This window comes from Zalophus californianus, chromosome 2, assembly GCF_009762305.2.
Source record: "Zalophus californianus isolate mZalCal1 chromosome 2, mZalCal1.pri.v2, whole genome shotgun sequence".
In the NCBI taxonomy this organism is placed as follows: Eukaryota; Metazoa; Chordata; class Mammalia; order Carnivora; family Otariidae; genus Zalophus; species Zalophus californianus.
In genome coordinates, this window is record NC_045596.1 from 76378902 (window position 1) to 76396055 (window position 17154).

The 17154-nt window shown below is 35.5% G+C and overlaps 1 protein-coding gene across 5 annotated transcripts in view; it reads left to right on the plus strand.

The window, feature by feature from the left end:
- Positions 1 to 17154, plus strand: part of GRID2 (glutamate ionotropic receptor delta type subunit 2) — a 1431476-nt gene that overhangs the window by 1048378 nt on the left and 365944 nt on the right. For all 5 annotated transcript variants that reach the window (XM_027599851.1, XM_027599852.1, XM_027599850.1 and 2 more), the window contains exon 9: positions 10484 to 10585. In XM_027599851.1, coding sequence (XP_027455652.1) covers positions 10484 to 10585 — 102 coding nt within the window. The remainder of the gene's footprint in view (positions 1 to 10483; positions 10586 to 17154) is intronic.

The window sequence follows — 17154 nt, forward strand, 5'->3', positions numbered from 1 at the left end:
TATTATCTGTGAACTGTCTAGGTGCTTGGTATCCATTATTACACAAAACAGGCAAAAACCTCTGCCTTTGTGGAACTTGTAGTTTAATGTAGTTTAACTTGTAGTTTAATCCTTTTTATTAAAAAGGATTCCATGAGTTTCCCTTTATCAATATCAGTAATCCTTGTTGGCTTTATATATATTGGAGGTTGCTTTGCTCATATTATAAGAAACTATCCACAAAATAGACCTAATCACTAATAGTTGTGAGAAAAGAGTTTAGAATTTATTTGCACCAATCCTTTACTTGAAATAAAAACTAGGCCTTCAAATGCCCAGTCCAACCTTCTTTACTTTTTGCCCACTTCTTCAAAAATGTCTTCTTTTTCCTACATTGACGTAGTTATAGAATGCATTCACAAAACCTAGCACAACTTCCATGTAATTAGCTATAAATCTTTTGGTTCCATATGACAGAAACCCAACTTGAATAGTTGAGGTTAAGGGAAAGGGGGGGGGTGTGGGTTAAGCAAATAAATTTTAGTTTTTCAAGAACCCCAAAACACAAATAGAGCTACTCCTAGGAAATGAGCACCGAGACACCATTGGGACTGTCCATGTGCCCCTTGCTCTATTCTCTTCTGAAAAATTATCCTATTGATTGAAGTCAGAATCACCTAGTGATTTCTGGTGCTAAACTGCCTGGGTTAAAATCCCGATGATTTCACTTTTGAGCTGAGTAATCTGGAAAAGGTCAATAATCTTTCTAATCCCCAATTTCCTCATCTGTTAAAATTAGGATAATTAATAGTATCCACCTATAGGATTATAGCAAAAAAGTAAAATAAATAATTTCCAGGGCTTTGGTACAATGCCTGCCTCATAGGAGGTCTTCAATAAATGCAAACTGTCCTTACAAAGTAAGAAATGTCAAGGGCGAGCTGGGGAGAGCTGAGCTGCTGGGTATGGGAGTAGTCAATTAAGACAACAAGCCAAAATGAACATCAATTAAGCCTTTATTCACTTAGGAAAAGCAAGTTGGAAAGAAGTTCCTGGCTCCCCCAGTGTCCGTTATTTTCATACAGAATGACACCAGGTGAGAGTCAGATGTATCAGCACATGTGGGGGAATTGTCTCACTGCGGAGCAGACCCTGAGGCTCCTGCAGTTTTATGGACCAGTGTAGGGGTGAGGAGGAAGGCAAGGAGAAGGGAAGGGCTAGGAGTGGAAAAACATCAAGTCAGAATACCAGAAAGTGTCTTCAAGGCAATCCCCTCCCTCAGCCAGAACGTTCTCAGCAGAGACTCCTAGGGAAAGGCCTCAGGCCAAGGCCCAGATAAAGAGGCCTCTGAATGGAGGCTTCTGGGCTAAGCAGGCAGATATTGCCTAAAAATGTGGCCAGCCAAAGGGACCTGAGTTCTTGACTACAACTCTCTTCAATAGGCCTGTCAGGTAAAGCCATCCTAATTGCCTGTATTCAGGCCTAAAATATCATTCATAGATTTTTGGCCAGGAGCTGTACTCTTTAAGAGGATTTTGCATTGTTGAGAGAGCTTTCCCTTCCTAGATGGGTAATGTTTTATCCCCTAAAGTTTCAACACTTCATATTTCATGTACATTTTGTGGTTCTCCTTTTAGTGAGGTAGTATAGGTACATGTCTTAAAATGAGTCTTGGAATATAAGAAATACCCATCGTAGGTTATGTTTTACTCTTGTTGTTGTTGTTATATAATTGTTCAAATGAGAGGACTAACATCACAACTTATTTTATTCTCTATAGGGTTAGGTAATGTCATCATTCCTCATATTGAAGGCTTCAGAAAAATCATTCCTTGATCTTATTATGTAGAGCTTATCCTCTCTGTACCCAGGAAGAATGAGAGTTGCAAATCTACATTCCCAAAAACAAACACAAAAATTTAGTAGCTGGCAGCATAGCATCTTGGCTATCTACTGAGATCTTCATTTAAGGCATTGTTTAAAAAATAATCAACAATCACTACAAGATGTATGAAGTTTCCTGTTTAAAAAGCATCTAAATTTGTTTTAGTAGTCAATAAAAATGGAAGTCCCACTTTGTGCCAGGAGTTATGTATTTAAGAAGGTAGTGGGGAGACAAAAACAGTAATTTTTCCTGACTTAATGGAAACTTACAGATAATTAGTACAATAAATGTTAATCTATGAAGGAGAGGAACATGACACTACATTGGAGGGAACAGAGCTAACCTGGGAGGTGGGGACAGGTAGTCTGGGAAGGTTTACACTAACCTATAGATGTTTACATTGAGATCTAAAATATGAGTAAGAGTGAATTCAGTAATTCATTGAAGAATGGCAGGTGTCTAGATTCCTCCATTCAAGGAAAACCATATCATCAAAACCATTGTTTCTCAAATTTGGCTACACTTTAGAATCATCTTGGAAACTCTTTTTTAAAGACTTATTTACTTATTTGAGAGAGAGAGAGAGCACACACACCCATGTGCAAGTGGAGGGCACAGAGGGAGAGGGAGAGAGAGAGAATCCTCAAGCAGACACCCCACTGAGTGCAGAGCCCAATGCTATGGAGCTCAGTCTCCCGACCCTGAGATCATGACCTGAGCTGAAACCAAGGGTCAGCCACTTAACTGGCTGAGCCACCCAGGTGCCCCAGCTTGGAAACTTTAAAAAATACTGGTGTTTGGATTTCATGCCCATAAATCCTGATTTAATTGGCATGGCATATAGCTGTGGCATTGTTTTTGTTTGTTTTGTTTTGTTTTGTTTTGTTTTTTGGCTCTCACTCCCAAGTAGTTCTGATATACCTCAGTGTTTGAGAAATAATGTTTAAATCCTTAAGGCAGGAGGAGTGTGTCTAATTCAAGAAACTGAAGGAAAATGAGTACGGTTGGAGTTTAAACACTGAGAGAGAATGTGGTGTGAAATGAGATTGTGAATGTAGAATGTGACAAATCACACAGGTCTTGGTTGGCCACATTAGAAGTTTGGTCTTCCTCTTGATAACAGTGGAAAACTGTGGAAGATTTTAGACAGAGGACATCATTTTTAATTTATATTTATGTTACAACATAGAGTGAAGATTGTAAAAGAGAAGCAATGAAGTTAGCTTGGACTAGGATGGTGGCAAGGAGATGGAGTTAAATGGATTTGGGAGTTTGTTTTTGGAAGGGAAATTGGCAGATTAGCAATGGATTAGATATGTGTGGCTGTAAGACAGATTTGTTAGTTTTTGGCTAGTGGGAGGATGGATGGTGGGGGGTAGGTTATGAGTTTAATCTTTTAGATATTTGAGGTGACTTTGAGTTATGTAAGCAGAAACATTGAAGAGATAGTAAAATATCAACAGATGTCCGGGCTTCAGATTTTAGATTATTTGGGGAAAAAGATCTACAGTACGATAGAAATGCTTTACGTTAAACTTTTTAAGTGTACGTTAACTTTGTAATTTCAAAAAATTAAATATTTTACTTATGCAAAACACTGTAATAGGCACTGGGCACACAAAGATGATTAAGATGGCACCCCTGATTATTTAAATAGACAAGGAAAGAAAGAGAATTCTAATGTGGTTTTAAAATGAAGATTGTCCCTTTAAAACATATCGAGATAGCAAAGAATGAAGGAGAGGAAAATCCAGCAAATTTTATCAGGTTGTAATCACTAAATGCTAAAATATTATTAGAAAAAAATCTGATCAGAAAAAAAGGAAAGCTAGTAGAATTTGAGTGAAAGGAATCACCCTGAAGAATTACAAAAATTGGCAAAGGTACAATATGATAATAGGACACAATCTCAGGGGATGTTTTGCTTTTTTATTCAGTTTTGAAGTGGAGAGACAAAAAAAGGAAAAAAAGTAAAAAGGAAGAAGAAAAAGAAAAAGAGGGAGAAGAAAGAAGACAACAGGAGTTTGAATGAATACATTGATTTATCAGATATTTATTGGTACCTACCATGTTCTAATATATCAATACTATGATAAGGGCTGGGGGTACAAGAGTAGACAAAGTAGGCATCATTCTGACTTCACAGAGTTTATAACCTCCTATCCTACTGAGAGCAAGAAAAATAAAATTGCTTGTTTACTTGAGAAAGTGTCCCTAGTTAGCTTTTGTAAAGGAAGCCAGTAAAAATGATGCCTTCAGTCAATGAGGTTAAGTAGCCATTCTATGAGACTGCGTTCCCTGGGTGTTAAGGCAAGTTTTAGAGCAGGACTTCTCAATCTTGGCTAGAGGTTGAAATCACCTAGAGAGCCGTATATAAGACTGATGCCTGGATCCCATCCCTGGATATTTGGACTTCATTGTTCTGGGTTTGTGCTGGTACATAGGAAGTGTTTAAAATTTTCAGGTGATTCTAATATGCAGCCAAAGTTTGAGAACCACAGCTTTAGAGGCATGCTGCCTCACTGAAACTAGGAGGGGACTCCAAATGATGAGGGTGAGCAAGAAACAAGAGTGCTGATTTTCTAGGAATGATGATAATTAACACTTCTTTAGTCTTTAGGTGTCAAGAACACTTCTAAATACTTGATATATATGAAGTCAGGTAATAATCCCACCAACCCTGTGAGGAAGTCGCTTTTACTGTGTGCATTCGAGAGGTGAAAAAACTGAGGCCCAACGACACATGCGCAGCAAGTGTCAGAGTAGGTGCTTGAACCTAAGCAGTCTGGTTCTAGAGTGTCTGATCTTAGCCACTATGATATACCGCCTCTACATATAGTGTAACAGTAATTTTACACCACGAAGAATTATACAAGAAGGGAAAACTTACGATAATGGTAAAATATTATTAAATCAGTTAAACGCCAGATGATAACTGAGAGTAATTATTATGGCTGCATAACATTTTTGAGCTATTTTTTTCATATCTATAGCTTCTCATGTTTATAGTCTTCATTTGTGGAAATCAGCTAAGTTCATCTTATTTTACATGTACATTGTTACATGGTAGAGAAATTTTGTTTTCAGCAGCAATACAGGGAAATGTAAGCAGTGGAATCAGGGGATATTTTTTTCTGATTTCTTTTTCAAAGATATTTCCTCCTAAGGAAAACTCAAGAGCTAAGACTATTTCACATAACCTAAAGAACGTCTACTAATTCTGGTAATGACCAAGCTGTAGGCATATAATCTTAGGAGGAAATAATCATCCCCTAGGGAGCAAGTCCTACAAATTGAACCTGTTTTATGGGTGGGTGGAAATATCACCAAAAAAAAAATTATTATTGGAGGGATTACTGACACACCACATGCCTGTACATATCAAAGAAAAGAAACATTCCAAGTTAACTCTATAAAACATGTATCTGAGCCAACCTGCCATATGTATTTCTTTTTACACTTTCTATCCCATTATAGAAGTAATATCTACCAAATAAATGCTGTGCATTTCTAAATGGTTAGCTTTCGGCTACTTTGCCTATGCCTTATTGTTCCTTTTTTTTTTTCTTTGAAAGCTGAGAAAGCAAATAAAAGAAATGCAGTGGCTGGCCGCCCACAGCTGCAGTGCGGTGGATAGTCTGTGTCCTGCAGCTGGAGCTTCCCATACTATAGCCAGACTTCGTTTGTTCCATATGAATACAAGCTAATAAATGTAGGGAATTCCATTTGGTATTCAATTAAGAGCTCTCTTGACTCCTGTGATTAAGGCCTATGACTATTAACCGTAAAATTAAAGTTGAACAGTTCAGCTCTTTTTTGACATTGTAACACTGCCTGAAAAATAGTGATGCAAAACCAAGTCAAACGTCATCCTTTAAAGCCCATGAACAAATGAAAAGAGGAAATATTGAAAGGAAAAGAGTAAATATCTAAAACTTGCTCATTTGCTAATGACCTGACACATCATGTTAGGAGCCTATTAGTGTCCTCATGCAAATACAGCAACCATTTTGTTGAACACAAGATATTACATTGATTTTAACAGAGAGCGACAAGATTATTATTGCTAAAGCTCCAGTGAAGGGGATAATTAAAGCATTAAGCAATTTTAAGGTTTTAAAGTGACTTTCAGCAATAGCCAGATAATACTATAGGAAATCGATATACTGTAATTGAAAGGAAATTGAATTGGTCTTTATTTTTTTAATCCCTTCTAAATTTTCTCTAGACTGTCAGACCATGGGAGATAGTGAATCTTGTTTTGCCATCAGCAGTATGACTTTCTGTAAATCTCATGTGCTGCAGGGGCTACTTTTATTATTTTTTACTTAGAAAGTGTTCAGCTGAATAGATAGTATTATAAGATTCTGTGTGCATTATCTTTATTAGTCTCTGGCTTCATTGTTTAATAAAAAGGGGGGGAACCAAAAATAAAAGCACAATCAGACAAAAACAACCTTCTCCACATATCCAGAGAAATCAAGTTAATAGAATTTCTAACAATGAAATCAGAGAAGTTGTTAGATAAGCCTCACACTTGAACTTAAATGAAATTCTTCTAGGCTTTTTTTTTTTTTTTTTTTTTTTTTTTTTTTAGTCAAACACTATGCCTGTCAATCTGGCTACGCTGCAAGGAATATGACCCATTGTAGATACAAGTTCATTTTGAATCTGTGTGAACCTAACTCATTTGTATTGCTTATTATTGGAAAGAGCTATTACAATCAAACAGAAAAGCTTGAAGGGAACCTCAGGGAGATGAGTGGCTATGAACAGAAATTAAGGAATCTTAAAACTTGAAAAATCTTTCAAAAAGATGTGAATAATCAACATTTTCTCTGTTTCTGTTGTTTATTTCCTCATTCATTTCTGGTGTTCATTTTGAGAAGCATCATAGACCTTACGATGAATGAGATGCGTTCCACACTTATCTGTAGTAATTTGGTGACACAAAGTAGAGATTACCAGAAATGTTTTTGAGGATCTCTTGTCCATTTCATTTTTCTGTTACTTTCCTTATTCTACTCAATGCCTCTTGACTGATTAAGTGGATAAAAGATAACACCGTAGAAGGAGCACAGTCTCTCAATTCTGTTTCCCCTTCTGTAGAATGGAGATAATAATATTGCCGTTCTCACTGTATTGTTTTGAGAAGTAAATTAATTAATATAAGTAAAGACCTCAGAGGATTATATACTATGCATTATGTACATGTTATAATTTCTTCGATAAAAATGATGATGATGATGATGATTTGCCTTTTTAATTGTATTGCCAAAATGAATTCACCAGTTGTTATATTGAGGCAGCTACTTAACAATTCTGAGCTTTAAGTTTTTGACTAAAATATAGGAATAGTATTTTCTCTACCTACCTTAAATAGATATTTATGAAAAAAATTCACAAGCTATAAAACAGCACTGCAATTGAAAGCACTGAATCTGGACTTTTATTTTTTATTTTTTTAAAGATTTTATTGATTTACCTGAGAGAGAGAGAGAGAGAGGACAAGCAGGGGAGGGGCAGAGGAAGAGGGAGAAGCAGATGCCCTACTGAGCAGGGAGCCCGATGTGGGACTCGATCCCAGGACCTGGAGATCATGACCTAACCAACTGAGTCACCCAGGTGCCCCAAATCTGGGCTTTTAAAAGCACTAGTTTAAATCCTAGTTTTATCTCTTAGTAGTTATGTGACTTTAGTAAGCCCTTAGTTTCTATGTTTATAAAATAAAAATTGTAGCAACACCTTCTCATAAAGTTATTTTGAGGCTTAAATGAGATCAAGTATAAGGAGCTCAGTATCATGGCTAACACTTAGAAATGATTCCAAAAAATGTAAAAAAAATAGTTCTATTCAATATAGGAAATAAGTATTATCTTAATTTCTGAATGATTTCTTTGTTTTGCCCCATTTTGATATGTGACAAGTGGATATATTTTATTTCTAGTTTTCCAGATAATCTGTATTCTGAACATTCTCTACCTCAAAATTCACCTCTGAAATTCCTAGCTCTTGGTGTCCATAGCTAATATCAGCTAACTTTAAGTGTTAGAGTTTGTACATATGAAGAACTGAATTAAGTAAAAGGTGTTACCAACCCTAAGAATCGCAACTGTTATGATGAAGAGAAACAACTTTACAAGTGTTATGATCAAAAGACACATGAGTCAAATAGCAAGCCACAGGGGGTGAGGAGAGAGAGAAAAGAGAAATGGGAAAAATCATCAGGCAGAGGAGAAAATGATGTCTTGTAATATATATGAGAAAGAACTTGGCCAAATTTTTTTTTTTTAAAGTGGGAAGAAACATTATATATGTACACATGATATATGTATACAAATGTTTAAGTTACGGCCTGTGTCTGAAGACAAATATTTTTATTGTTATTTCAAAATCCCAAATGTTTGAGTGCTTTAGAATTTTTAAACCATTGACTATATTTAGTTATGTTTAAAGGAAGATGTAATTAAGAAGCTAGAAATTATATATTTTTAAATGTTTGTCCAGAGCATTGTTGAAACAAATTGCTCAGCAAGTTTTATTGTTATTCCATAGTAAATATTTTCACTAGGCAATCACCAAAATGCTATGGTCAAGTTGGCATTAATAGATGTCATTTATTTAGGCAAACTGACAGTAGATTCACCAAGGAAGACAAAAAAAGAAATCCTTGGGGGCGCCTGGGTGGCTCAGTTGGTTAAGCGACTGCCTTCGGCTCAGGTCATGATCCTGGAGTCCCGGGATCGAGTCCCACATCGGGCTCCCTGCTCGGCGGGGAGTCTGCTTCTCCCTCTGACCCCCTTCCCCCTCGTGCTTTCTGTCTCTCATTCTCTCTCTCTCTGAAATAAATAAATAAAATCTTAAAAAAAAAAAAGAAAAAGAAATCCTTGTATTTACTTTGGTAACTTAGCCATATTTACCTTGAACAACATGATGTCCTAAAAGCTATTCATTAAGCTTAGAATTAAGTAATAGAACTATAAAAGGTGGATAGTGTAGTAGGTCTTCATTTAATGTCATAAATCACCTTTTCCACCAGTATTAATTTAGTCTAAGAAAATAAAATCTTTTTGAAAAAGTGCACATCAAGGAATGTAATTGAGCATAGACTTTGGTTGACCTGGGAAGAGAACAAAAGCTCAAAAGAAATTTCATAAGGTTTTAAATTGGGCAAGAGGACTACACTATCTCTGATAATTAGACTTTCAACACATTTGGATTTGCTAATTGGATCTAAGTTCTAATTAGACTTTTTAGGTAACTAAGAATGGCATATCATTATATGAATTTAATGTGCTTTTATAGTTCAAACCTACAATTAGCAGCCCTTTCCAAATTGTTTTAATACAGAGAAAGCTGGCTTTTTGTTTATATTGTGACATCCCTTCTCTTAAGATATATTGTGTATATTTTAGGTTTCTTAATTAAACACCTCTTGGGGACTCAAAGAGAAACTTGAGTTTTAATAGGAAGCACCTGAATCTGTTATTTGTGAAGGAGACTTGCCAGTATGTTGCCAACTTTGGAAGCCACAAACAAAATGCAATGCAAGGAAATCAATCAGTCTTCAGGAGGAAGCAGCACAAATAACCAGGTGCCCCATAAGCCATTCAGTCAAGCAGAGCAGTCTCCAAATATGAGGAAAGGTCTGTTACATTTTTAAAGCATGCAGATATGGAATAGGTTCCCAAAAGTGAAGGCTCATGGATCTAGTATCAGAACTGATAGCATGGCATTTCTTCCCAAGATGTGCATTACAGCATTCTCTTTGCAGCTTTGTTCCTTGGGTCATCTGCTAATTCAGGTCACAAGATCTCTTTTTTTCTACTTATTTCTGAATTGAGAATCATCAGTTTTTATCCTCTTGTGATTTATGGGCAGCAATTTTAAAACTGGTAGCCCTCAGATTTGGATATTTGGAGATCATGACCTGAGCTGAAGAGATAAGAACTACATGAGGATGTAAAATTTAACCAGTATTTGGAGTGTAAAGAGCAGTGAATCATCACAAGACTTTAAGGGAAAGGGTGCTGCCAAAATACTCCAAGGAAATTGATAGCACTGACAAAAAAGGCAAATTATATTGTTGTATGTACTGTGAATACTTGAAAACAACAAAGCCATATACATGATTTTCCCCCTCAAATAAAAGCAGAAATTCTTCTAACTGTATTAAAAATCTTACATTATGCAGTTTTTTTTCCAATAAAGGCAGCATAATATCTAATTAAAACCATTGAAACTATAAGAAAATCTAACTTGTGCAATAATTGATATATTAAGAACAGACATTATACTAGAATTATATGCACTATTATTTTTCCAATTAGTGCATTACAGGGACTAAGTTATTGGTGTATTGTAACTCCTAATTAAGTCTATGTCCTTAGTAGAGTCTCCTGAAGCATATTGGATACTGTCATATGCCATATAATGATTTTTAAAAGCAGGAAATGGAATTTCTGATTGCTTCATTTGCTATTAAAAAAGAAAACTTGTGCAGGACCCTTCCTATACCAGTTATTCCAAGAGATATCACACAGTTTTCTGAAAGACTTTTGCATAGGTGATTGGACTGTTCTTCAGGCAGGAAAGTGACCAACCTATTTTACCTTTCAGCTTGGGTGCTGGAATCCTGTCACAGGGCTGAATGGGTCACTGACTGACAAGAAACTAGAGAATAACATGCGTGGAGTGGTTCTACGTGTGGTGACTGTTCTGGTAAGTCTGATCTGAGCCTTGTGGTTCTGGCTTCTAGAAGTTACTTTATCCTTCATTTCTTTATGTTTTATTAAGTGATGCCATAATCTTAAAAGAACTTTTAACAAATCCTGACTATGCTTTCAAAGATAAGTTTAATGGTCATATTTTCCAACCTTCAATTTCTATGGATCAGAATCAGATTTTTACAGGCTTTACTTTTAATTACAGTGCTTTTGTCAGTAACTTTCTGAGACACTTTAGACCCAGTTTGCTATACATGATAAAGTAAAGGTCTCCCTCAAGTATTCTGTCACTGTAAGTGTGCATAAATAAGAGTAACCACGCCAAACAAGGGTAGAGTTGACCAAATGTAGTACATTCAATAATACTCAAACATTGGTAGACTAAAACAATGTTTTTCTAGCAAGAACCTACTTCAAAGGAAAGATCATACAATTGTTTAATAAATATTTATTGAGAATCAACTGTATTCAAGCTCAGTGCTGACTACTGGGGACCACTGATGAATAAAGAAATGGATAGATATGATTTTGTCTTTATGAAGCTTACCATCTAGATTCTATGAATATTAAATGGAATTATACAATTATAAATATAATTATACAATTACATTTACTTAGAAAATCGAAAGGTAACTATTATCATTATTCTCTATATTATTATTTTCTCTTCTAAAAGGCATATAAAATTACATGTTAATAGAAATCTTTTTTAACAAGAAAATACTCAAATGGATGCTGTCTAAATAGCCACAAAGCAGGAAAATATGCATTCTCCCTTGCTATTTCTATGAGTTTAGGCTTATGCTACTTTATAGTCAGTTTCAAAATGTCCATAGTTGTTAACTTCATTTTTCTTTAGAAAAGGCTACTTGTTTTTAAATTTGAAAAAGTATTTTCTACAGGCTAAATAAATTGCAGAATTAGTAGGTAGGTGGAAGAAACCAGTCTTTTTTTTTTAATTGCTGCCAATTGAATATCTAGCAAAGTTTATAACAGCAATGGCTGCCCCTTATACATTGTTTAATACGAATTAAGTGGACTCAACATAATTTCATTGTTAAAAAAAAGATCTGTATTATTCGCTGTAAGAGTATATTCAAATGAGTCGTCTAGTCCCTATTTTTGGTACCTATAATTTATTCTTAGTTATTATTTGGTAAGATTTTTACTTTTTTGGCAAATAATTAAATTATGAATACTTGACAACTTGAATGTGATGGTGCTTCTGTATGTACCCAAGGCTGTGGATATGCATCTGCACTGATGTGCTAATATTAAAAAAAAAAAAGACAGACATTTAAAGTGCAGTGAACTATTAATAGTATCCTCTCTAGTGATTAACATGGAATCTCAGGAGACAACTTCAATAAAAACAATATATATACATTGTTTTTGTCATTGAGATTCATATTCCTAAGGCAAGCTAACCTCATTTAGTCACTAAGCAAATATTTATTTAATACTTTACTGTATGATAGACTTGGTAATGGATATAAAATGAATAATACCTATACCTATTACATTATTACATTATATACCTATTATGTAGGTATATGTCTTCATCTTATAGGTATATTCATACCTCAAGGTACACATAGAATCTTGTTGGGAAATGCACATACAAAAAGAAAACCAGGCAAGAACTATTAAATACTTACTATATGCCAGGTACTTTATGAAGTTATTTGCCTGTCTTGTTTTTTTAGTCCTTAAACAGTATTTCCAAGAAGTAGATACTTTTCTGATTCCAAGGATGAGGAAGAGGAAACTGGGACATCCAGAGGTCGGTTGGATAAAAAAAAAAAATGTGGAGGATATACTGATAGTAAGTAGCAGAGAGAGTTAGGATTCAAATCCAGGAAGTCGAACTGACTCCAGACCTCTTAACCTCTTCCCTCTTAACATTATATTATGCTCTCTCTACCCCTACTGTGATAAGTGTGAGAACTGAGGTATCTATAGGATTTTATTTGGTTTGAGGGCTAAAAATTCTTTACTCTGAATAAGATGACATTGAGTTTTATTGGGAAAACTGCATATGGCAAATTATTTTAAATTCGTTTCCAGGCTGAACAAAATGATTGCTATGCATAAAATGGTATTGCTTCATGCAATGGTAATGTGTTCATGCCCCAGTCTCACCTTCATGACTCATAATGGCCTCCGTGTCCTGTAAGCTCAACCCTGCCCAGATCCCAAACATGTTAGTGAGTGGATATAGGGAAACAATGCTTCCCCAGGTCTTCTGTGAGGAGGTGTGGCTTTATCAGTATGTAAAGAGGCCTTACACTTATTACACTCCCACGATATGTAGCCATTGTACTTAATAATTTTGGAGGCTTACTGTTTCTTCCTGTAATTCCTGTTTGAATGGAAACCGGCCATGACCCTCTTAGTTATTTCCTTCCTACAAGTACTCTTCCAGGTCTAGGTCTTACTTACGTGGCCTTGAAGGCTTCTGCTAAGAATGACTCTCCCCTCGACCCACCCAGCGGCTCCAAAATCTTGACGCCCGCTAAAGCCTGAAACTTAGATTTGGTTTATATTGAACTTGTTTTGGCCACATGAACACCACTTCCTTGTATTCCACGAACTTGCCTCCAACACTATCAAGAAGGAAGAGGAGGGTTCATGTGTAAAGCCCTGAGGGGAGGTCTCAGTCTTTATTCCATCCTAACTGCAATCTAGTCCCAGTTCTACACATACCTCCTTTAGTGCTGAGGACATTTATGCTATAATGACACACAGGTTAATAAAATTGATTTTCTTTACCTAAGTTTTGAAACCCCCATTCCTAACACTATGAATGATATTTCATTGACTTGAAAGAAATATTCTGATACTTATTTTAAACTAAATAATTCAGCACCATACCATTTATGATGGGAAAATAAATGGTACACACAAATGATTAATTAAGGAGAGTCAAATAAAGGGATTATTAACAAGGATATAAATAGGGTTAAAGGAATCAACAAGAGGTGTTGATGCATCAGGGCCTAGATGCACAGCAAGTCTTGACTACCCTGAAGTCTGATGGGGCAGGGAGAGGGAGTAGTACTAAGATTTGGCAATAGCTAGAACCATGGGAGAGAGGCCATTCAATAGTAGCTGTGAATTTCCATACAGGAAGAGGGTGGAGAAAGTCACTGTCAAACTACAATCAGGCAGTGAAGAAGTGGAGAGAAGAGTTATGTCAGTTTCACTCCTGTCTTTCCATCCCTTCATTGTCTCCAGGTGAAAATCTAACTAGAAGTCTGGGGGCAAGGGAGCCCAAGTAAGGAACACCATGCAGGTCAGCGTGCCAGGACACAAAGCAGGGCAGTGAAGAGCACAGTGGATCCAGAGGGGAAACAGGGAAAAACCAACACTAGCATCTACTATTTGAAAGGACCTGTTAAAAAGTTTACAAGTGTTATTTAGTCCTTATAAAAACCCTACAAGAGATGTATCAATGACATTAGAAAGATGAAAATAGGGCACAAAAATGTTAACTAAATTTCCATGACCATATAGCTAATAACAGCTAGAGATAAGTTTCAAGCCCAGAGATTTGGGTTCCAGAGGCCATGTCCTTAGCCTCTCTGATATTCTCCCTTAAGAATCAGAATGAACTCATGTTAGGCTTAAATTAAATATAACTATTGAGATGTGAGGTTTCCAAATTTATGGGATTGATAGCTTAGGAGCATTTTTCTAAACAGCATTACATATGGATAACTTTATACTCAGCCATCTCCAAAGCTACATAAATGTCTTAGAAATGGAGGAGAAGATGGAATGAGAATAAAATTCAGACCCCACAAGCTTAGTCCTTTTTCTAAACTTTTTATTTTTATATTTGGCCCACTAATCTCTACTTTTTACTGAGTGGACCAAGTGTATTACTACAAGGCACTTATTAAGATTTGTTTTTTCCTTTTAACTTCTGAAGTAATGCAACTATGGATAGCCATAAATGACCTATTATGTCATTCAGTTTTTTCATGGTAGTTCACAAAAAGTTGTTGCAAACATGACTGAGTCACAAATATCATTATAATACTTATAAAAATGTAGCAGAAAGAGGTTGGCAACAAGTGAAAAGTAAGGCTTGGGAAGGAAGCTATGCTGTACAAGATATCTGAAAACATAAACTGGCATTTAAAAGGAGCTCACTGATTAATAATTATTATTTGCTTGATTTGGTTTTGCTTAAAACAGACACATGACATCTCTAATGAAACATGAATTCACTCATAAATTCATTTGAGAAATATTTATTGAGTGCCTTCTTCTAGATGCTTGGGGTACATACAAAACAGACAAAGATACTGACTTTTGGGAGTTCCATTCCATTTAGCACCTTCTAAAGCTCTCGGAATATTTTTGGTGAAAAAAAAAAATGCAATACCATTGTCCTATAGTAAGTATGCAACACAGTATTCCTTTGCCATTACCATAGAAATAATTTTAAAACTTTGTATAAACGTATGATTGGAAATTTATGGTAAAGCTGTGATAGTGATTTTTCTGTATTTTATAAATTCGAAACTATACAATTTTTAACATTTTAATATCTGTGAAATCAGGATATGTCTTTCAGCTAATTAATGGTTCCTTGCAATTATATTTGGCAGCATATTTTATCTTTATTAGTGGTAGGAAAAACAATTGTGCATTTTATAATTGAAAATATTTTAGATTAAATAATATATGGAGGGTATTTTTATAAAATTAATTAAGTTAATGGATATTCCTGGAAAGTTGAATTAAACTAATCTGGGCAAGAAGCCATCATAAAGAGAGAGACTATTTTAAGGAATACTTCCAAAAGAAAAGAAATAACATTAGGATATGAAGCCAATTTAAAAAAAAAAAAAGGACTGTAATAGCAATTTAAAAATTACTATCTAAACTAAAACTATCATTAGAATCATAGAAAGATAAATGTTTAAAATAAACAAAGGGAGCTTATCTTAAAGCAATACCACATAAAACAAAGTCCAAACTATGTGTTGAGAGAAGGTAAGTTTCCCCAAGCAGCTCACCATAAGAAGGTAGCTGCCAACTGAGTTGTCATTTTGAGAGTAATTTCCTTTTCCTAAAATATTTCCTTATTATTAGTCTCACTTCTTGGAATTTAGTTTTCAGCAGGCCTTATTTCCCTGTGAAAATTTACATTTTATCTGAGATCAGAGAAAGGTAAAATGACCTAAACCATTAGCCTTGACTCAACTATTTATTGAGCCTATGTCATAAGCTAAACATTGTCCTAAATTCCAGAAAGGCAAAGATAAATAAGATGTAGTCTTTGCTTTCCAGGAGCTCTACATAAACAATTTTATCAAAATTATTAAGTTCTCTATCAGAAAATAGAACCTGCGTATGAACTAGTTAGAATTAAATACATTTCATAGAGGCTGAAAAAGAATGATAAAATTGAGAGAAATACATAGAAATAGAGAAGGACAGACATCACACGATTTTTATGATCTAATCTCAGCAGTGACATCTAGGACTGACTTCATGGCTTTACAGGACAATTTAATTCCTTATTTCACTATGTCCTTTCATTCAGAACTCTTGTAACTCTTTTTTGTTTTTTTGGGGTTTTTTGGTAGTAATTTCATTAATGTTATAGTCTCCCTCTAAACTGTAACAATAAGACACAAAGCTGATTTCACTTATAATGCCTGGTATATAAAAGCAGATCAGTAAATATTTGTTAAAGGAACAAATAAAAATATTCAGATAGCCTGAAGGGGTGTGTGTGTGGTGGGGCAGGGGAGGGAGAAGTAGAGGGAGAGGAAAAGAAAAAAAGGAAAGAAAAAGGAAAAAAAAAAAAAACCTCTATATATAATTACACAAAAATAAGAACAGGTTGGACATAAGACTATGTCTGTGAATAGGCCAGACTATAAATACGTGGTCTTAAGATTCCTCATTCTTTGGTTTCCATTTCACTAACTCCAAATTTCCAAGAGAGATGGCAAAGGATAGCCTAGAGTGACAGGTATTCTTTTTTCAGCATGGGATTTCATTCCTGAATCTTTTCCCCTTTATTACACCTTGCTGAATCAATCAGACAGTTTTGTTGGAATGCTGGAGACTCCTTTATCTGTTTTATTTACATCTTGAACAAGTCACTAAGCTTCCTGTTTTTCACTGTTCCCTTCTGAAGAACACCTGGGTTTCTCAGACTTCCCAGAGCTCCAAAATCACCATGGCTGGGTCCATCACTCTCACCAGTCAAAGCCTAAATGGCTGAAAAAGCACAGCGTTCAGTTTTTGTAGATTTCTATGCTATTTAGTCCTTCTGCCAGAATTCCCTCCCTCTGCTCACTTTCGTGAGGGAGGCAGGAGTGGATATCTGCTACCTCTCTGTTTCCTCAGATAACCATGTCCTCGTGCCCACCCTATTCAGTGTTCCAAATGTGTCTCCTTAGTCTTTCCAACCATTCACCAATATATTAACCCAGCATTATTGATTCAGCGTCCTCCCTAGCTAGGCATTGTGCTAGGTGCTAAGGATGCAGAGATAACAAAATAGCATGATCATTGCATAGAATATGACATCTACTG